At 38.6% G+C, this 23234-nt stretch overlaps 1 protein-coding gene across 1 annotated transcript; it reads left to right on the top strand.

The window, feature by feature from the left end:
• Positions 1-14912: 14912 nt before the first annotated feature.
• On the top strand, positions 14913-19717 carry LOC104015063 (parvalbumin, thymic). Its single transcript, XM_009467761.2, has 5 exons — positions 14913-14962; positions 16733-16800; positions 17620-17752; positions 18020-18129; positions 19435-19717. The coding sequence occupies exons 2-5, from the start codon at positions 16740-16742 to the stop codon at positions 19458-19460; spliced, it is 330 nt and encodes a 109-aa protein (XP_009466036.1). The 5' UTR covers positions 14913-14962; positions 16733-16739; the 3' UTR covers positions 19461-19717.
• Positions 19718-23234: the final 3517 nt, after the last annotated feature.

Raw genomic sequence — 23234 nt, 5'->3', positions numbered from 1 at the left:
TTCTCCTGTAAAAGCAGGCCAGGCCTGCTTTTACATGCTTTATTCATATAATCATGTCAACGTGCATCACATGCCACATGTGCTACCTATGTTGATACTAGCTGGGCAAGATTAGGTATCTGTGTTTATTTACATTGTACTTCATCTCAGAACAGGTGGTCTCCCTGATTTCTTGGCATCACCAGCATGTGCGAAGCCCACTCTTGCATGCACTGACGTCTATGGCTGCTATAATTGTATGACTTATCCCTGGGTAATGCCAACTAAATCAAAATTATGTTTATGCATAAGAACTGCGTTATTTTTCAAGCATCCAGCTTTAGTGCAGGCAGCTCAAAAATGCTTTCCCTTCATTTCCCCTTAATACCTTGTCAGAATTTGATTAGTGCATTATCCCTTCTATGCTTCCAGGACCAGCCTTTGAGCAACAGAATTCACTCTTCTTTTCCATTCTACTCTTATGATATTTCCTCTCAGGAAAATTCTGCCTGCTCCATGATCACAGAGGACTCCAAAAATAATCTAATCTGCAAGGACTGACTGCCTAGTGGGTGTAGAATTTAATGAGTCCACACTTGGTGGCCACATGCTTTGCAAAGACTAGTTCCACGGTTGTTGACTGTTACATGCCTAGAAAGCGTAACAGAGTGCAAGGTGCATGTTTGGGTTAAATAAAAATCCGCTACTATTGCTCCGTATCACCCTCCAGGAGCATCACAGCAACACCAGAGCCATTAAAGAGCCTCCGCTGGCACTGTGCCCGTTGGGCCTCGTGAGATAGCTTTGAGCCACTGCTGAATGCCTCAACTAAGCTAGAGGAGACAGTATTTATCCTTCCGCTTTGGTTTTAGTTAAACCAGTCAATTTGCTCAGCTTGATCCCTCTACTGCCCCAGCAATGATTATCCACCATACAGCATTCCTTTGACCACTGTAAGAGCAGAATACTCCGCAGCTGACTGGTCCACAGCATAGTTTAAGTTATACTTCAACCAGACGCAAAGTACTGTGCATCTGGTACAAAAAGCTGGAAGACCTCAATTCCCACCCTGCTGCTTCAGTCACTTGGGAACAAGTCCTCAATCTTTAAATACCATTCAGAGATCACAGAGATGCATTACCATATCCATGATGATTTAGCATTTGTTCAGTTGCCCCTTTGTCAATCAAAACAATCAAAGTGATTAATAAATCCCAGCAGTTTCAAAAAGGCCTGCTGTATATGCAATGGACAGCAGTATCTATCACAGCAGAGAAAGATACGCTCAGTTTCCCATTGCTAGTTTCAGCTTTGGGAGGTCTATAAGCCAGCCATAAACAGCTACTTTTAATTACAACCACGCTCTATATCTTCACCTACAAAAGTAAAAGAAATCTGCAATGTGTTTCTATGTTTGTGCCTTATTTAAAGGCGGCACACTGGGAAAAACCTAAGTGCAGAACTGCTGATTGAGTGATTGAGCAACAGTCAAAATCTCCATGATCTTTACCCACATTTTTACACTGGCTTAGTCTGTAACATTACTCAAAACATGCCCTACTCCTGAGACTAATCTGACTTATTTACATATTTATCTTGCACTGCTCCAAACCCCAGTACAACAGCTACCTCCCAGAGAATGTGGATTTTGAAAAGAAATAAATAAATAAAAATCAAACAAAACCACATCCAAATAGGACCTTCATTCTAGAATTGAACCTTTCCCTCTTTCTTTCACACAAATACTGTTATTCTATGCTTTATAAAAGTAGCTGTTGGGCAGCTGCCTAAAAATAGAAAGCTTTAAATTTTTTACTTTAAAAAAAAAGGCAGAACAGAGAAATTATTCTCTGATTACTCTCTGTCTGATGCTGGAGAGTTGTTTTAAAAGTAAGTTATTTATTAAAAAATGTAATCTCCTTTTAATACCAAAGGCCTTCTTTATATGTGAGGGTTCCCTGGTACATAGTTGGTACAAACCCACGTTAGGTTCTCAGGGTGAGCGATGCTTAAAGAACAAAATCATTACCATAAGCATTTACTTCTATGATAATTGTTGAGCCTGTAACAACTAATATATCTGATCACCAATAGAAAAGCAATGACTGGGCCTTTCCTTAAAAAGGAAGCACCTTGCCCCATCTTCTGGAGAAAGAGTGGCTGAACAGGATGGCGAGTTTTGCAGCCAGGCCACCCCAAGCCATCATAAGCTAAAACACCGGTGATGAGGAGCTTAGTGCACTGGGTTTGTGACAAGATGTTAGCAGATTTCAGATCTAACCCTGGCTCCAATATGGATTTGCAAAATACAGTATTGTGCTGTAACACCACACAATAACCGCTTTCGCCACAGCCTTGACCACAGCTCCTCTTCGGTCACCACGTATGAGGGTCACATTAGTACACAGAAGTTAGTGAAGATGGAGGGTTAATGTAGCCCAGTGTCAGCATGTCACTTCTTAGCTTCAGTAAGCTAGGGATCTTGTGTCTGCACTGAAGAATGATTCATTTTAAAAGAATGTAGGTATCAAAATGCAGGCAGTTCTCCAACTACATACAAGTTAGACTATCTGTTTCTTGCTGATACAAGTTTTCACACACTAGGGGGGAAAAGTGCTGGTTTCATGCCTCACTTTGCACTGGATTGTGTCCAGTTGCTTTACTTACCGTTATGCAACTTAACCCAGGGCAATTCAACACCCAAAGACAAAATTAGAAATACATAAATATATTTGCACTGTTTCTTTGCTCTTCATAACAATATTTGTTTCACTCCCCAACCCAAGATGAACTGTACAGCACAAACTGAAGTATAGAAAAATATAATTTTATTTTTCTGAACTGAGTATTTTGCTATTTGTTATTGTCTTGCATATCAGATCAGATGGGACTATTTCAGTTTAAAATAAAACACCTATCATCTTGATAACTGGGAAAATTCATACACGGACGAAATCCATCACAAATCAGCCCTAATTCAGGCAAAAGTTCAACTGACTGCCAGTAGAAGCTTTGTCAATACAGGGATAAGCAAGGATTTGGGACTAATGTAAGCCGAATTCTGGTTTTACCAGAATGAAGAACTTACAAAAAAACTAAAAATAAAAGGATTGGCCTGAACTTAAGTACAATTTTTTTATCTCCAGAATTAATTAAGGGTAACTAGCAAGTTCATACAACACCTTTTTAAGTCATTAAAGAGATTAGCCCTGTTTTACTTATGGGGAAACAGAATCTTAAATAACATAGAGGAACAACTTGGTGATACACTGAGTAGGATCTGATTCCTAGATTCACCTATCTTGTAATGAAGCAGTTTGTAGCACAAGAATCTATTCAACATACACTGAGGCAATACCACAATTTGCCCTTCTGGCTTTGACCTCTTTCTTTGACCCTCTTTTAGGGACAAAGCCTATCACTTAAATGCATGTGTGACAGACTGCACAGGGAGGTACGGACACAAGGCACACAATAAATACTAACTGTCCAGGGCCACCGGGAGGCTCAACATCAACATCAGAATTAGAATTCAGATATCCCATCCTGGGTTTTGCGTATGTCTCTCTGATAAGCACACATGATTTAAATATAAAGACAGAAGTTACCTGGTGGCAGAACTACAGTATGTACAGTAGTGGGGTCCATTCCTATACTTGCTGGTGATCCCGAACAGAGTAGATCCTTACTCTTAAACTCAGCTCATGCGAACTATTCAGGCCTGCTGCCATTCCTGGGGATGCTGCAACTGTTGCTGCCTCCAAGAGTGTCTGTTTCCTCCTTGCACTGAAAATGACCATCTTTCTTTGACCATGTGTTGAAATGTTCCTCTTTTGACTGGATAGTAAATTTAAGAATACGGCTAATATTCTGAAGAATATGACTGATAATAACCACATCGCCTTAACAGAAACTTCCATTTGTTTTGACAGAGTCCACAAAGTAAGTTTCACTAATAATAATAATATGATGGCTTTAACCACGATGAGGTACAGGATGAAAAATGTATAGAGCTTGGTAAAAACAAGGACACTATTTAATTTTAAATTAAAGTAGTAAAGAAACAAAGAAAGATTCAATTCATACTAATGATCCACAGCTTCTGTAACTATCAGAGTCACCTCATTAAGCAGCTTCCCAATGCTAATTATATCATCATTTTAATGGGACACATTTGTCTTATTGCGGTCCAGCTTCTGCTGGCACTGAAGTCAATGGGAATTTTGCCATTGGCTTCAGTGGAAACAGGAAGTCTCTGTATAGTAGGCATTTATAAATATCATATGTTTGTCCCTATAATTCATAATGATTGCTCTGCTTGGAAGACTGAATCTTACTCCAGTCCCTGTAAAACACCATGGAATTTCCTTGTCTTGGACCTGGGAACACTGTGTAGGCTGTGTATTGTATTTATTCCTGTAAGGGAAAGTTAATTTCATTCTGCAATCTCATCCCTTCTCTAGCGAATACAGAAATGATAGCAGCAGCCTCTGAAAGAGCTATGTCCAGCTTTTATCAGCCAAAGTGACTGTCACTGTGCTGTATGAACCAGCAAGACTAAAGAGGCAGGACACAGGGATGTCGCTGGTCTCAGACAGACTACGGGGATACCCAGGGTCGGACACACTGAGATTTTAACTAGATTAATTGGCCCAGAAAAACAATTTCTGGTCAGAGGGATTCCTTAATGCAGGATAAAACCACCTGATTACTATCAGTTGCTATAAAGGGCAATTCTCTGAGCATCCTCTTCTTATAAAGCTACAAATGCAAAAAAATCATAAAGAAAGGTCTGGCATAGTTACCACAGACGTACAGAGCAGTCTAGGGCACATCTTTGCAACCGAGCTAAAAGTGTGTCTCCTGCACAATGTGGACAAAACACCTATTTTTGCCTTTATCTCATAGCTGATAACATTAGACTACTAGAGTTAGGTTTTCAAAAGAGCTGTGTATTGAATGCTGAGTTTTAAAAATCTGTCTGTTAAGTATCATAGTAGAAGCTGCTGGTACAGTGGAAAACCTCGGCAAAGTGACTCTTCTGAACACTGAAAATTAGGCCCACTCCCCAAACGAATGTAATGCACTGTCTGTATTGTGTTGACTTTTAAATATATGCAATTAATGTTCTAAAGTCCATTTCTTTGAATCATATGTGGCAGGAATCTTTCCCTGGTGGTAACAGCTATTTCTGTTCTGAAGAACGCTGAGCACTTTCCAGATCTTTCTGAGACAGTTTGCATCATCTGACATTTCTTCAGGCAATGTTTGCTCAGTGGTGAATTGGATTGTAAATGGTACAGCTGTGAAGTTATAGCAAACAGGAGTCTTGGCAAATTTCTAAACAGAGCTCTGGTAAGGAGTGAGTGGGAATTTAATGAATACAGATTGTGGAATCAATCACCTAATTTGTTTTGGTTAGGGTAAAGTGCCTATATCATAGGGTTTTTTGTATCACTTTAGTAAGTATGACAACACTGGAATTTATTATGTGCTCCTATTTATATTATTTTTCTTTGCTTTTCATTCTTATAAAACTTTTGAGTTTCTCAGCATTGGGACTGTGGCCTCTGATTGTGCATCAGAAAACATGTCCCTTCTCCCTAGCTTGTCAAGATTGCACTTTTTCACCTGCATGAAAAGAAAGGAAATACAATGCTGCATTTTTACCAACACAATGGAGAAAAGAGACTAAGTCCTTGAGAGTTAAAAACTGGATGTACTTAAAGAAAATACCTTCCACGTATTTATGTCAAAACCATACCTCTTTCCCCAAACAAGCACAAGCTGATAACATTTGAAATCAGTATGTGGGATGTAATCAACAGGAGAAGCTAGAGAGGATTTGGATTCCCGTGACTCTTTTGGGTACAGAGGCAGAGTGTATTACCCAAACACAGAACTCGGTGTTTTTGTTAAATATAGCCCTAAACTCTCGCTATGCTTGAAAGTATGTGTCAGCTTTATCTGCATTGACCAGTCTGTAATTTTACACCCTGTCAGGGATCCGTAAAAACAGTCTTAACATGAACTAGGTCTGTTTAGCTCACTGAGAGCCTGTCCTTTTAGAAAACCCTAGGGCTGGAGTAATATTTATGGTCTTTTTCAATTTTGTACTGTTGCTTTTGCACCAAGACCACACCGTTAATGTTGTGAGCAGCAGCACAAGCTAGATAGATAGTTCTTACTACAGTATTATTCAGCTTTGCTCAGTATAAGCACAGTGGGAGTAGGATACATGATCCTTAGAGACTAGAGTTTTGAAAAAAACATTTAAGGGTCCTAGAAAGATTTATACTTTTCACTTACAGTTTTGGTGGAGAGAATTTCCCAACAAGAGGAATCCATTAAGCTTCTTTTATTTTCTACTTAATTCATTGTTATCAATGAATTGCACTAAATAGCAGCAAAAAATGAGAATATTCAAGACACCATCCTTTAATTCTGAGGTTTCTAATATTGATGCCATTATCTTTTAAATTAAATCCTCTGCCATGATCAGGTAAACAAGTCTGTTAGTCACTAAGTCTGCATAGTTCTCTTAAGAATGGTGCTAAAGCCATCATGGGGATTTTGGGTCAGCTGAGACACAGGATATCTGATCCACCAGATCCTAACTGGAATTTCCTTAGTAGCTGAAACAGTAGAGGACAAGCTGAATTATCAAATTCATCAGACAACTTAAAATGGTCCTAAATTAAATGGTGGAGTTAAAGATACTGATTTGCTTTTGCCAGGCTGGAGTGCAAGGAAACAAAGATAATTTTGAAAAGCACTGCTTGAGTCAAATTAATTCGATTCTAAATGGAGTTAACAGTAATTTTTGTATGTTAAGCCTTTTTCACCCTAACACCCTTCAAAATAATCAGGAAAGAGACATACATAGAAATCTCATGTTTGTCGCTTTAATTGTGAACACTTCTCATCTATAATTCTATGCTTTTTTAATCTCTTCCATCTGCTCTGCATGTGTTCAGCATTCCCTGGACACAGACAGACAGTTTAGTAACTATATTAGCTCAGTTCTGAATTTCTTACATCAAGGCCGTGTCATTACAAGCAAGTAGGTTAGGATATTTAGTCTTACTCCTACTGCTTGTATCAGGGCTGTAAAATTGTTGTAGCAACTGGCCTACAGTCCACTGCTTGCACTTTGAAGTACACACTGTAAGATCACTTGAGGGAAACAAATTGCTGCTCTATTTCAATGGGGCTTACACAGATTATTTTATATAAACAAGAAGAAACTCAAACTCTCCTCAGTTATATGTAATGAGACAGTATCTCAAAACAGATTTTGCTCTTTTGAGAAAGCTGAATTTCAGGCTATTTTTCTTCCTAGAGGCACACTGCACAGCTGCGTTAGGCTGTGTAATGATGGCGTCTGCACCGCCCAGAGCCAGCTGCAATCTCCACAAGCTGCTATGGGCTCTAACCGGGCTTACTGGAGAAGCTGAGATAGCAAGGGCCAAAGCACCATGGCCTCATCCCAGAGTCAGCACTCTCAAATCCCGCCTCCCAGGCAATATCCCTACACAGGGCATACTCCAGAGTGCAGTCTCCAGGAGGTTTATGGATGTTTCCCTCAACAGAATAGCATAAAAGCAATTGTGGAATGGGAGTTACAGCATTTTAACCTCTAAAGATTGCACTTCTATTTTCCATTTTACTGATTGGTTTTGTTTCTCTAATAGCTGTCTTGCTATTTTTGCCATTGTTGTTGTTTACACAGTTTTCCTTGGAAAACTCTGGGGGGTTGCTGGAGAACTGGCAGAATTAGGACGCCAAGATGCAGCGAAAGTGATGCCTGATTATCAGATCGTGTTTTTCATACTTGTAGTTTTAAAACTGGGTGAAATTCAATTCCACTCACACAGAGGAAATCCTCCTTTGGAAGGCGACCTGCTGGGTGTATCAGCAGAAGATGAGTTCCCATGGTTTTCTTTGTTTTGTTAATAACACTTAGCTAAATGCTGTCCATATACCTGGGGTCTAAACAGAAGTGTATTCTGCAAATAAAAGTGATTATAGAAGATGTTCAGGCAAATTCCCCAGATCAGCAGCTCACCCCTATGTAGGAAGTCACTTCTCCCATCAGAGTCACTGCTCATCAGAAAGCTCAGCATGGAACAGATTGACAAAGATTAAGCTGATCATTTCAGCTGCCTGCATGCATAAAGGCACTGACATAACTGCTTATAGATATTTTAATTTAGAGTGGTGGCCTTATATACCGGCTTCAACAAGGTTTAGAACAACTTTCAAACGTTATTCAATGGATGCTTCTCTATCTGTTTTGGAATACCTACATATTTAATAGAAAAATATGCATGGTTACCCAAATATTCATAAACCACGTCTAACTTTGTACTTTTCTCCAAAGCATGACTTGAATTCTTCCACTAGTTCTAATAATGCATACACTTTAATTCCTATGCCAAAAAATTCCATCATTCATAACCAGAAGCATTCATAATTTAAATGACTGTCTCTGCTGTTGATGACACCATCAATTATAAGCGTATGTGATGGGGAAGATCTTCTGCACTGATTAGCACGCATTTTTCAACGTTGCTGTTAAGTAAAGTTTTATATAGCTGTAACTTTCAGGAAATAGCTGGGATTTGGTACTCTGAAATTACCTTACCATGGTATTCTGAGAGAACAGCTTTGGAGCACTGCTTAGTAAAGACTTCACATTTCATATGATAATCAAATTTCAGTAACATCACATTGTGCACAGAAGTAATTAACATTCCAGCAAAAATTTTAAGTGCCAAATTTTGCCCAGAACTACAGCTTGTACAGCCCAGCTGTAGGACATACAATACACTTGCAAAATGGTCTTACTTTTCGAATTCAGCAAAGCACTTAAGCATATATTCTGCTTAACACCTTCTTCCATCCACCTCTACTCAGAAAAGGACAAGCCAATATGGAGAATTCAGGAATCAGCAAGATACCTTCTGCTCTCACCTTCTGGATTTTCAAATCTGGAGGTTGCTATACAGTATATCCAAATGCAAAAGTTAAAAAAATAATGAGTCAAATCCTTCAAAAATTGTAAGTTTGATCCAAGAATCTCAAGAGTTTTGTTTGCCTATTTGTTGTCTATGTGTTATAATGCTACTCTGTGAGTTGTCTCAGAGAATAATAGATGCAGTCAAGCATCTCCCCATTTACTGCTGGCAGGCCTCATCATGTGTGAGCAAGAGCTCATAGTCGATTTCTGAACAGTTCAAGGACATTTTCTGCTATAACAGCTAACCAGCCACAGCCAGACTTGAATTTCTGTTAGGACGGAGACAGGCCTCCTGCCCTAGAGATTCACCTAGCCTTTTCCTCCTGAAGTTTCCAGTTTAGTAAAATTCCTTTTTAAATGCATCCTTTCAGAAAAGTGCGATCAGTGCTATAATTCAGCTCAGATGGAGGCCATTACAATTCAAGGAAAGACTGTTATCTGACTTTATCACTAGAATACCATAAACTTATTTTTTCATTCAGAGCAACAGATTTGAAGGGATTTACTTTACACCTGTCTGCAGCAATTTGCTAATAGGATCCATAGTGAATACAATGCGGTTTGTCCATAAATGAATAACAAGAACTCACATTTTCTGTCTGTGTTGTTCTATACTATACAATAAAGCTTGAAATCACCGGACTATCTGGACACTGGTATTACTCAGGAGCTACAGCACAAATGCAGCACTGTATAGGAAGAACAATGCCTGCTTCTGTCTTTTCATCCCACTGATCCTTTAAATATTTGAACAGTGGAATCACTTTATTGATGCACCATTTGATTAAACCAGGCTTAGCTCTCAAATGCTCAATGAATTCTTGTTTGTAAAGACCTAATGCTTTCATATCCGATGCCATTATGTCTCTAGTACCAATTTCCATATTAATTCAGCTTACTTTTCTATAGTCCTCATTCTAATTATTGTCAGTGTTGTTGGCAATGTCTAACGAGGGACGAAGGAATGCTTCTGAGTTCCTGAGTCCGCGTGCGTGTCCTGGAGACATGAACGCCACATTTGGACAATACCCAAACACACAGCAGCCCCTTATCACGCTCCAGTTTCCATAGAAAAGAAGCCCAAGCACACAGGCTGGACTGGGGCTGTGACAAGTTTTGACCATTTCCTGAGCTCAGCAAATGGAGGAGCAGGGAGTTAAGTCACACCTCACCGCGCACCGATAAATCACACTGGGTATGGGCTTTGTGCACAGGAAAAACATCTCTAAGTCAACTTTATGTCAGTTAGCATTTGGGTTTTTTGAAACCCATATATCCTTGAAATATATATATATCCTTGACAAGCAACTCTGCCAGAAAAATCAAAGGCACTGCTTTATTCAGCAATATTAGTACTAGATTAGTATATGCATGAACAATGACCCAATTCTTATTCCACACTCCTGCAATTACATAACTGCAAGGAGTTGTTTCTGTTTATGGTGGGAGACACTGTGTACACAGCGTGATAAGGACTATACAAGAATATACCCACGGGCTCAAAAACATCTGAGTTAATTTCAAACACATCTATATTTGAAAGCCTGCTGCAACTGATGAGTATTTATAGTGCTTATAAACCACAGTCATGGAGCAGGACAGCACTGGGCTACGCAGTGTAAACACACAGACTAATGTTACAATTCCTGTAACAAGGACCCTCTTTAGGGATGTTATCAGGTGGGAGTTGAAGAGCACAGCTCAAGAACAGAATATAGTAGATCAAATATTGAATAGAACTTCTGATTTCAGCATATATCTTCGCTTCCAACTTAGCTGGAGAAGATATGCCTTGACAGAACTTATTTTATTTTCTACTCAAAAAACATGATTATCCCACACATACCTTTTTACTGGCAATTTTATTAGGATACTTCCAAAAATAGTAAGCTTTTTGCTTCAGAATTAAAGCAGGAAAATTATTTATTCTATAGGCTTTCTGACACTTGCAGCATGTAATTTTTAAACTATGGATAGAGTCATCTGGAGGTTCAAATATTTTGCCCACTTATGAATGATCGTATCAGATTTAACCCAGGAATCTATCATTTCAGAAATCATTCTATGTGAATTTTTGTCTTCAGAAACAATCCTTTTTCTTTCTGCATCAATGCATGAACATTTTCAGAAAGAAAGAGAAATGGAAGTGAACTGGAAAGTATCAGTTCAGAAACAAAAATCTCAAGCTACAGCTTGAGAAATCACATAGATTTTACAGCTGGACCATATTCCTTTCAAATTTTGGAATCAGAATTGAAACTCTCTCTTGCAAATTTCAGATATGCAGAACCAGAAATTGTCTGATTTATGTACGCAATCCAATTGGCTTAAAAATTATGCTTTACACATGTAACAAAGATATGACTGAAGAAATTTTGTAAATTAGCACTTTAAAGGGCACTTGAAGTTGAAAAGTTACATTGTAAATTCTTACAATCTCTGAAAATCTACCTCAGAGGTTGAAGCCACTTGACACTAGAATGATAGCTGCTGAAAAATAAAGTATTTAATTTTTGTGATTCAGTCAAGTTTGCAAAAATGAAACAGATGTTATTTGGTATATTTCCCATGTACAGCTTCCTCACCCCACAGCAACTGTTCTAGCGTTTTTCTTTTTCAGCATTTTACAGGGGGGTAGTTACGAGGTGTCTACAGATATTAGATTAAGTAATATAAACCTAAAACCACTCACAATTATTTCCAGATCACTCCAAGAGCTACATTCCTCAAATGACAGGAGCATGATGCTTTAATACAACTACACTAAATTACATTCATAGAATTTCTTTCATCTCATATATTCCCAAAGCAAATTACAAGCTGAATGAATATTCCACTTTCACAATTCACATGTCATTTGACAATAGGTTAAACACATTATATAAGGTGATTTCTGTTCCTTGACTGGTGACTATGGATATACCTGTCATAAGCATTCAGGGAAAATGTTCTCAGGCATATACAAGGGCAGCAAATCACACTTACTTAAATTAAAGTAGGCATTCACAACCATTTAGTGTGGGTTTGTTATTCTATTGCACATACAATTCACATCAGCCCTCAAAGAAGAATGACAAAAATGTATTATAGAATGATCACAGAACTTATGATGACCTATAATATAGCTTTTTAACCTGGGGAGGTAACTTCAGGTGTTATAAGAGTTAAGATTAGAAATGGGAAGAATAAAACAACGAGAGAGGAGCATTCCATTACAGAGTCCTCTAGAAGGCAATGAGATTCCAGCAAAGTAAAATGCTGAAGTCCCAGGGTTTAGAACTGCTTTTAGTGGTAACCTGACAACCTGAAAGGGATATCTTCTCCTTACTGTTTAATACTTCCCCAGTTCCTCTCCCTGCCAAGCTGGATGGCAGCTGGAAAGTTACTAACAGTATTTGATTTAAGAAAGTAAAAATGACCAGACAGATGTTTTTGCAATCTCTAATGTAGGGCTTGAAAATAAAATGGTTGTTGGAGGCTGGTTGTAAATAGAGTTACATGATCCTTGTGCAGTTCATCCTGCCAGCCAGTGCATGTGTTCTGGATCTCTAGTGCCTCCAACCTCACTGCAAAAGTGACTCCAAAATTTGCTGGAGTCTGAATGCAGCTCAACAGACTAGAGCCATAAATCATTTGATGTTCATGCTTTATCCTTAAAATTTCACAGAACAAAAGGAATCATCTTGTTGAAGCCTCTTAGAAAACAAAGCACACTTTTAAAGACTGCATCCTTATGTGATTCACATACAAAAGTTCAAACTAATGGCAACAGTCCACAGGCATTAAGGGAAATAACAGCAATCAATGCTATTTTTAAAGGGAAGAGTGGGGGCGAGGGGTTAACATATGTGGAATTAGCTCTGGGCAAAATGAGAAGCCATTGCATCTAAAATCAAATGCATTCTCTGAAATAGACACCAGAGACCAAATTCCCATGTAGACTCCTGCAGTCAAGAGTTTCAGCAGAATTTGGCCTTCCTCTTAACTTAGCTTCATTAGGTCATATCATGCCATCAGTTTTTATGTTGGACGCCCTACTTACTTCACATCAGTTGTTGGCACTATGTAGGCAATTTTCCGAATTGGAGGGGGAGAAAAGGGTGGTGTGTGCGCAAGGGAGAGGAATTTTTTTCCAATGTAGAATAAAAGTAATTTCTTAGAAGAATTTGAGGGGGGAAAGTGATATTTGTATCCCTTCTGCCAGATGTCACCAGTGGCAACAAGAGCCAGTATTAAATATCTATCCATCAAATTCTTCTTGAAATTTTTCAGCGTCAGCTGGTCAACAACCCATTCAGAAAACTGGGAAAGCTGAAATCTTCCACAGCCATTCTTAACCAATGGTTCTTCCCTTCACAAGAATTATCTGTGTCTGAAACTTTTTCATGGAGGACAGACATGCAGAATTTGTAAAAAGAAAAAGACACTTGTAGCAGTAATTTTTCTTATGTTTATATGCAGTGAGTTAAATAACACCCCCTCCACACACAGTATCTTTTGCAATAGTCTTTTGTTGCTTTTTCATCAGCTGCTGTCAATGTTGGATGCAGTAAGGTCTCGTAGGTATCCCATTTGCCACTTTCTCTGCCTCACACTATGATTTATTAGTGGTTGGCTTCAGTGCTTGGCTAGGTTTGCCTTCCATCTTAGAGGGAAATGCTTTGGAAAAAAGACGTCTCGATACTCTCTCTGACATTAAGACCGTCTCTGCACTGTCACCTCTTACTGTGCCACCACCTCAAGCTATGATGGCAATTGCACTATCATCCCCTGCCATCCCTTACCCCTAGCCATAATGCTATCTTGTGCTGTCATCCATATCACTTGTCTTTCACTGTTCTGCTGCCTCAAGCCACAAGTGAGATCCAAGCTGACAGGCTCCTCACCCAGTTAGGCTACAATGTTCATGAAAGAAAATTGAGATGACCAAATTGTTTCTATGCTATTAAAAAAAAAAAAAAGTAACGAGCACAAAGGAACACTTGGAAACAGTGCTGGCCAAAAAATTTTTTAAAAAAATCACTTATCTAAGAGAGATCAGAAGGTAGGCTACAAAATTGCAAAGACACTGTTCACATATTGTTCCCTGCAGTGATGCTGCTATCAAAATTTTTCTCCCTAGTCTGAAAGCAAAGATCTTTCATGTAGGGCTCAGCGGCTTTTGTCTCAGAGACAGCTGGGTAGATCACAACCCCTTTGCTTCATACATACGCGACTAAACAGGATGTCAGAACCTTGCAGAATTCTAAGATTTTCTCTGGAAACATACCAGACGAAATACCCTCCCCCAACCAACTGTTCCAATGGATTGACATAATATTATTTTACCTCCTGTAGCAACAAATTCACTGTGTGGTTTTTTTTTCAAAATAACAACAGACCAGACATTCTGGGAGACAACAGGACTATTATTTTCCCTAAATGGTTTGCTACACTAACAATATTTGAACAGGATATTTTAATTTTTTTTTTTGTTTAGTGCTCTAACGATGAAACTATCACATGTAGTGTCTGCAGATAAGATAACAAGTTATCACATTTAAACATTCATTAAAGGCATCTCTTCAGAAGTTAGTAGTGCTTTATTTCATCTGACTCCTTGGATCAAGCACATCAGATAGCGGGTTTTTTTTTCCTGCCCTACATCATATGGAGAAGTTGGTATTTTCTGCTTAAATCAGAAGAAACTTAATATGACTCTGTCCTTTTCGCCTATCTGGCCACTTATCTTGTTTCGTTTGCAAATATCATATGTATTCTCTTGAGATAAAAATAGTGCAAGATGATTAGTTAGGCAAGTTCATTTGACACCATTCCCCCTTCGTGACGCTGAAATCTAAAATCTGTATATGGTATACAACTTAAAGTATATATATGCAAGCTCAGCTCTGCTGGAGACACACAGCAAGTACGTTCCTCCCAACCAGATTGCTTCCTTATCCAGTCAAGAAGACCACAAAGGTAAGCTGATCAGATACTCTGCTTTCAGAAAAAGAAACACAAAAGCAAAATGCTCCCTAAATGGAAAGCGCCTATGCAATTAAAGTATCTATTCTTATATCAGCTTCCAGTAAGTCGTATCTCTACAAGCTAACATAGTATAGAATCAGCATTCAGATCACAGGATTGAAAAAGACAGGAGCGATGCCCCTTGTAAAAAATGCTGCAATTTTTAGGTTTTCCTTCAACTCTTCCCCATTTTTAATCCTGTCAGTAGTGAGAATTAGGTGAATGGCAGAGCTCCAAATTATCTCGCCTAGTGCTGAGAGGGGGAAGTACTTTGCACAAGAAGCCACTGGGACAAAATAATTGCTAGCAAAACAAAAGTAACTCATCTGCCTTAGCTGGAGAAGTACCCATTGCCATCAGCGTGAATTTGTCCCATTGTCTCCTTACACCTTCTGAGATACTCAGAAAGGGACTGAAATGACCAACAACTTCCTCTGCTGCAAACCAACAGGTACGGAGGCAGCCATTTCTTATTTTAGGTAGTTTAAACCTGTATGTAGATCTCAAACTAGCGCACAGACTATAAATGGTTACCGGCATTGGTTTCCTTCCCATGAATGCTGCTTTCCATGCTTAGACAGGAAGAATGATGTTGTTGAAGATCAGTTAAGGATTCATGAAAAGATATTTCTGTTCTCTTGTGGCTTTCAAGAATAACTTTTCTATACCTTAGTTCCCCTTCCCTCATTAACATGAAGCTACTTTACAGTAATGTCGCAAGTTTTAAACTGTAACCAGTCTGCACTGATGTGTGCAGTTTACCAAACTGTAAATGCATTGATGCTGTGTTCACATTAAAAAATTGACTAGAAATTCAGGCCTTGTAGCATTTTCTTAAGCGATATATATTACGTTGGCAAACTATTGCAGCTGTTGGTGGCTGAATGGGACAGAGAGTATCTTTTGGCAAATGCTGCTGTATCAGAAGAAAGCGCCTCCTCTACTCTTCTAGGAATGAATATTAAGTCTCAATACCTTTGTTGTAAGCACATCAATATACTCAAATGCCAAAATCTGGATAAAAATCTGGTTTATTATCACCTACACGGAATTAAAAAAACAAACCAAACAACATACTTAAGAAAACTTTTTTATAAAGCTACCATGAAATGTAGTCTTTTAACGATGCAGCAGCCCAGCAAGCCAAATATACAGTGTCGCTACATTTATTGTTGCAACTAAACAGAGGAGGAACTTACTCTCCAAATTTAGATCTCCTTGAAATGAGTAGAACTGTTATTACACTATTATTTGCATTCTTTGAAAAGATCACTACATTTATTGATAATAATACTAGATTTTTAAAATTCCCATTACATTTATTCCAGATATAGTTCTAGGGGACATACTGAGCCTTATCTTTTATGTATGCTGTAAAAATATGCCAATTTTAATTGAGTAATAATCCACCTCCAGGAAAACCCACACAGAAGTCATGAAGTTTTGTGGTGCTAGACACCTTTGATTCGCTCTCCCAGCACAGTTCAGGCATCAGATCTTCCTGAAGCCCCACACTCCCGCATGCAGAATTCCTCCCTCATTACCCAGCTTTAAGTGGAAGCACCTGCTGCAGACATCTGTTACAGTATGCTCCGCTTACAATTAGATGAATAATGTCTCCCCTATCATATACTGTCACAGCAGCAACTTCAAATAGAGCCATGAAAGAGGTAGAGAAGTCATTTTAATGACTAAGTAGCTCACATTTAATTTATTTTGCAGTTCAACAATGGCCATCACTGACATCCTTTCTGCTAAAGATATTGAATCTGCTCTCTCCAGCTGCCAGGGTAAGGAATGGTCTCTCTGCAGCCAGAAGATGCATATCATTTTTATGTCTTAAGATGACATGCCTATCATTTTCCTCTTAGATTCCTTCCCCGTGAGATCTCTTTCTAGCTACATTACAGTATAGCCCCTTGAATTCAGAAAGTCTCACAAGTGGTTATTTGGTGGGTAACATTCCCCAAAACACAGAGCAGCAGTTAAAGGGCCACAGTTTCAGTTAGGGTTGTCTTAACGCTAAACTCTGTCAATTTTTACACCTGTTAAAGACTTATATTTAAATAAGTCTTTTCCTTATCCTTCAAAATGTCAAAAAAGCCTCAGCTTGCAGAATCAAAGTGTCATTTGTGAAGCAATGACCAGCCTCAGTTCTCTTAAGAGTTCCTCGGCAAGATCAAGCCAATTTTCCAAAGGCTCAAAGAGCTAGTTTGACTGTGAATGACTGACTTACTTTTCTACCAAATTCTTCACCAAAGTAAGGACTAAGTGAAAATGAAGTAATTATAGGAGTTGGTCTGTAAGCCACAGTAGCACCCTGTAAATATTTATTATTAATTGCATGTGACACATCATTGCATAAATACTGATTTAGCAGAATGTGCATTGTAGCAGAAAACTTCAAACTGGCTGAAAGGATATATGACCACAGGCACAGAGTGGTTAAAAAGGGAAATGATCCACTATATCTTCTTTTTTGCTACATCGGGGAACAAGAGAAAGAAGAGCAGGCTGATGCTTAAGAAAAGACATACATATTCCCAAGGAATACATACAACAGTAGCAACTTCAAGGGAAAATATTTAAACAACTTCTGTTTCTTCCAGCTGATGATTCCTTCAACTACAAGTCTTTCTTCTCCACGGTTGGTTTATCCAGCAAAACTCCTGATCAGATCAAGAAAGTTTTTGGAATCCTTGATCAGGACAAGAGTGGTTTCATCGAAGAAGAAGAGCTTCAGTAAGTACTGTTCAGCTGCTGTATTTCTTTAAACAATATAAACCTTTGAACTTGCTTGGTGTCCTAGAAGAATCTTGCTGTTATTTTAAAAATAAAACACAATTCCTTGTCTTTCTTTGAATTCATGTGGATCTCCACAGATAATAAGAGCAGGCATTACCTTATGGGATTTTTGGCATGGATTTAAGAAAAACAGAAATACCAATATGCCAAGGATATTTCAGAGAATAAAACTCAAGCACAGCACTCTACCCTGTTCTATTTCAGGCTGTTTCTGAAGAATTTCTCTTCAAGTGCCAGAGTCCTCACCTCTGCGGAGACCAAGGCTTTTCTGGCTGCAGGGGACACTGATGGCGATGGCAAAATTGGAGTGGAAGGTAAGACTTTTGGAAACTTTTAAAATTTGTGTTTTAAAATGCATGCATTTAGGGCTGCATTTAAACTGTGGCATGAAGAATACATCCAAGTACTTTGGCCTGGTACTTTCTGCCACAATTTTTATACTAGCGAATACTCCTTTATTTTCATAGCTTTATTCCCATTTGGTGTCTTGCAGCAACAGCAGATTTAGGCCCAATGTAGAGCCTGTTCTTCCAATCAATAACAACAGCTTTGGGGTTAATTCTGCCGTGTGTCTGATCCATAGACTCATATGCCAGATTTTAACATCCTGAACACCTATTCATTCTTTGAATTTCCATCTTGGCAACGGATGCTCCGCACTTCTGGCCATATGACGCTTTCATTTTTAAACATACTTCCACCTACATAAACTCATTTCTTCATCTACCGCTATCAAACATTGGCCAATATCACTGAGTGGTTAATTCAGTAATGTAAAATAAGACTGGTATTGTTTTTCAAGGCTAGAACTGCTGCAATGCAGCACAGAATTTTGTGCTGGAGAATTATCTGATAAGTGCAAATTTCACTGGGCAGTCCTTCAACAAGAAACTAAATCCAATTTCTCAAGAAAACCTCACAGGGATGGCATGAACTGGCCACGGTATTTCTTTTAGAAATTGCAGCAAAGGAAAATAGGACATTATGCATCATATATTAGAGATGAAGTCACTGAAAACAGGGCTGTCTCAGCTGAACTAGGACAGGTGGCAATAACTCTAACAGACACACGTGCTAATCTTAGCCAGAGTTTGGGAGGAGAGAGAGATACACTGTTGGAGGAATTTGCCTTAGCAGCAGCTTTTCCAGCTTCTGTTTATGAGCCCCAAATAGGGCATTATATTATGCAGATCTTCGCCCTTAACCATTGAATCTCCCATTCTGAAATTACATCACTACTGATATTTTTTCTTTGGAATAACAAAACCAAAAAATCCTCGTATTGAAAGCTACAGACTTGACCTAATTCACTCTCTGCTTCCTTGGCTATTATCAGAGTTTGTAATGGGTTAAAGATAGTTTACCCTTAAGTCAGGATTTCCCACAAATATGAATTTACAGACGCACTCCTCCTCTCTGCACTTACTCTTTTTAAGGAGTGAAAAATCTGTTACGCCCCCAGAATCTCAGTTTAGCAGTAGCTTGTGCAGTGTTATAATAACTTTGGGAGCCCTCCATGGCTAGGAGTTTAAGTCATTTTTATCTATCTTTTCTAAAGATGTTAAAAACCACTTGCATCGAGTTTTATTCCCTGCCTTTCTCATTTTCTTCCTTGACAGAATTCCAATCTCTGGTGAAGGCATAAACAGCATTAGACCAAAGGCAACCTTGGACTGACTCTTCCAATTACCTCGTCCAACAAGCACTTCGCACTCAGCATGTGTTTGTACATTTTTATATTGTTTCAGGTGTTAACAATTCCCCATACATCAAGTTCACATACGGGATTGCTCAGAAATCTTGCAATGTACAGATTTTTGGTCATCTGGTATTGTTACATTTCCATTGTAAAGAAGGCACTTTGTGATTTTTAATCACTCATAATGTTGAAATTGCGGCTGGAAGAGGGGAGGAAAAAAAATTAAAAAAAAAAAAAAAAACAAACAACCTGGGGCGAAAAAGCTGCTTTTTAGATTTTGTTTAGGTTTTCCATCCTCATACCTGACCATGCTGATTCACCAAGCACAGTTTTGATGATCTTAAACACTATGACATCTTTTAAGGCTTAATTGTACTTATTTCATTGAGTTTTATTTCTCCTTAATTCTCTGATCCTTGAGAAAAAGCAATGCTAACAAGATAGCTAAAAATAATTTATATTAAGTCCCAACCCTGAGAATATGAGAAAAAAATTAAGAGGAGTTGGCACATAGCTCAAAGCATGGAATAAGTTTGTGGGTAATTTTACAAAATTAAGTACTAGGCTACAGCATGTATCGTCAGAAAGTGTTTATGGCCTAAAATGTAACTCTCCCTTAAGAAGATTTATCTTTCATGAAATCTAAGGCAGGTGTGAGATAGAGGAGAAGGGTCTAATCCCAACTCTGACACTGTCACAAGTCACAGTCCCCTGACAACATGGGCCACAGGCCTGGAGGTTTTTCTGTGAATCATGAACATGTTGCTTATTATCTCCTAATATGTACAAAACAATAATATGTTGCCACACGTGTGAATTGCTGTGTTCCCTACAGATGAAACAACAGCCAGTCTTGCTGTTTGATTACCTTAAAGCTCTGCTACGTTGCTATATAATGGCCATTACTCAATTCTTTCATTTATTATATGAATAATCATCTATATAATCCATAATATTTGCAATTTTCTTAAGTTTGAAAATTACTAAGAACTAGTCTTTCCTTTGATAAGTGTCTTACAGGATTTACAGCTAGTTATAGCATTGTCTTCATTAATGGACAAAGTAAATAATGGCCATGGTTAAATGCAGAGCTCAATAGACTGAGTAGATGTTGTGCATTTCTGGCTGAGTGGGTTGGAAATTTCCCCACCAACATTTAGTTGTCTCCCTTCCCATCTACCATGACGTGGTTCCAGCTCACAAGTAGACTGTCATTTTAATACTCCCTGCTGAAACTGGATGATAATTATAACATAATTTGGCAGCTGTTTCGAAGAAGAGCAGAAACAAAGCCTTCTGGAACTTTTATGTAACATTCAACGTTGGCATTTCCATGAATTGCGAGATGATTATGTGAGGCAAGTACAGCTCACTCATACCCAGGCATGTAAGAGAGCTGTTTGGCAGATTTAAGACGGCTAATGCAAAAGAGGAATTCTAGCAATGAGACTCACTGAAGCCTTGGCAGAATTATAATGAATATAAATCCTAATTCTCTCCTCACTGCCTTTGATGTTAAATCTGGGCTTAAATTATAGCTGCTGTTAATTGCAGCACTGAAATATTTTGCATAATGATGAGAGACTGTTGCTTCCTTTTACGTTATTCATTTTCCTATCTGATGAGGAAAAAACCCAGAGCAATCCAGATCTGCAGTAATATACAGATGTAACATATACATTAGCTCTTCACACTGCTGATCACTAAAATATCACGTCAGTAATTCACAAGCAGATGGCACACACAATACCATAAGTGACAGACCTGATACTGCATTCCTTGCACATCTGAAAGTCTCATGTGGCATGCGAGAAATGCAAGACTACATAGTGGCCTATCCTGTATTTCAGAGATGCTAAATCACTGCCTTCTGTTGCCACAAGGGGGAATTAAGTACTTCTGAGAATCAGACAATTTTTGTCTATGTTGCAACTTTACGTAAAACTTAGAGAATTGTGTTTATGAGAAAATCTGTTCTTCTTAAACAGTAACTCGTGACAAGAAGCCATTTCATCAGAAGGAATTACAATAGAACTCCAAGAAGTCCCCAATTTCAAAAAAAGCTCATAGACTGTTCAGCAAAAAACAACACCTAGTCCCTATGAAGTCTTCTGTTGGCACTAGGATCCACATTTTTAGAGCTAACCAAACCAGAAGAGAATATTTTCCACCTAAAGGAAACAACTTGCAAAAATGTAACATTTTCTTGGAAGGTTCATTTCAATGAATTCAAGTTCAGCCAGTGGCAGGCCACATTTTTTTTAGGGAATAGCAGGGAGTGTTCTCTGAACTTGACACCGTCATTGCGCTAGAGAAAACCTTTGATTGCAGGATGTCTATGTGGATGCCATCTGAAGTAGCGAAGAGACAAATGGTGATGTCACAACGTTACCACAATTAAGATATAGAATCACAGACTAATTCATGCTGCAAAGGATCTCTGGAGGTCTCTGGTCCAATTGCTTCCTCAGAAGGCCAACTTGGGGCACACTGCTCCAAGCTGAGTTTGAGTATCTTCAAGGATGGAGGTTCTGTAACCTCTCTGGGCAGTCTAATAAGCAAGGATTAAATCCTCTGCACCAAGCTTTTATGAATGAAGTAAACAAATAAAACACTGCTAAGTACACATTTAAAAACAAAAATTCTGTTAGAAATTGTTTATGCTACATCGAATCAGAAAGGATCTAACAACACCCTGTATTATCACACTGATAACCTGTTCTCAGGTTTAGAGTAAGACCATCCTACTCAATATACTACTACTTCATAATTCCCAGGACAAAGGAAATGTTGTTTATATGTTTTACCTTTACTTAAGACAATTAGAGAGCAACCCAAACTGTGAGTGGCAGATCTGAGTTCCACTGAGCCCAAAGACTGAGTTCTCAGACACACCTCAGTCCCCTCATTACCCTGTATGAGCAGTTTAATCTCTAATCCTCCCAATACTTGTGCAATAAAGACATACTATGATCTCTTTAAGTGGGAATTAAACATAAAGAAATTGATTATCCTACACAAGCTCTTAGAAAAAGGATATGGAGTGCCAGGGTGTTGAACCCAATATCCCAAACCCACCCTAGTGCTCTAGCCACTGAATCCACCATCTCTCTTAAACCAAAATTTTGGGTTGTCCTGATAAAGGAGCAGAATCATGCATTAGGTAAAATCTCCTGGTATTAAGTGGAAGCCTGCTGCCTTCTAACTTCATGTTCCTTTGGAAATCCCAACCTAGAGCCATTTGTAAACTTCAGATTCAATTTCAGCTCTCCAACTGTTCGAAATCTCAGAGTCATCTTCTAACAAGTAAGACAGCACAGAAAGGGCAAGGGGATGTCAGGACATTCATTGCACACATAGACTGGTAAAGTTTCTTCTTTGAGTTAGCAGCCAGCCCATGTGGAAAATCTTTGATTCAGCATCATCGGAGGCGCCTGGAGCTCTTCACACAAACAGTGTGGGCAGAGGGGGCCAAGGCTGGATTCATTGCCTGGAATGGGTTACTGAAATAGATACATCTTGACTAAATCCCTGAACAGACATGTACCTAACATTTTCATGCTTAATTGTTCATGTATTTTAAAACATTTTAATAAGTGGATGCTGTGGAATATGAACTAATTTAAAGTGCTCACATTTTATGAAATTTAATTTCCATATTGCTTTTGCCTGCAAGCACAGAAACACACCATTACATTGGTATGGACTTTCTGGTACACT

The sequence above is a fragment of the Nipponia nippon genome, unplaced genomic scaffold (genome assembly GCF_047370975.1).
Source record: "Nipponia nippon isolate SJK-2023a ecotype South Korea unplaced genomic scaffold, ASM4737097v1 scaffold_5, whole genome shotgun sequence".
NCBI lineage: Eukaryota > Metazoa > Chordata > Aves > Pelecaniformes > Threskiornithidae > Nipponia > Nipponia nippon.
This window is presented reverse-complemented; position numbering and strand designations above follow the sequence as displayed.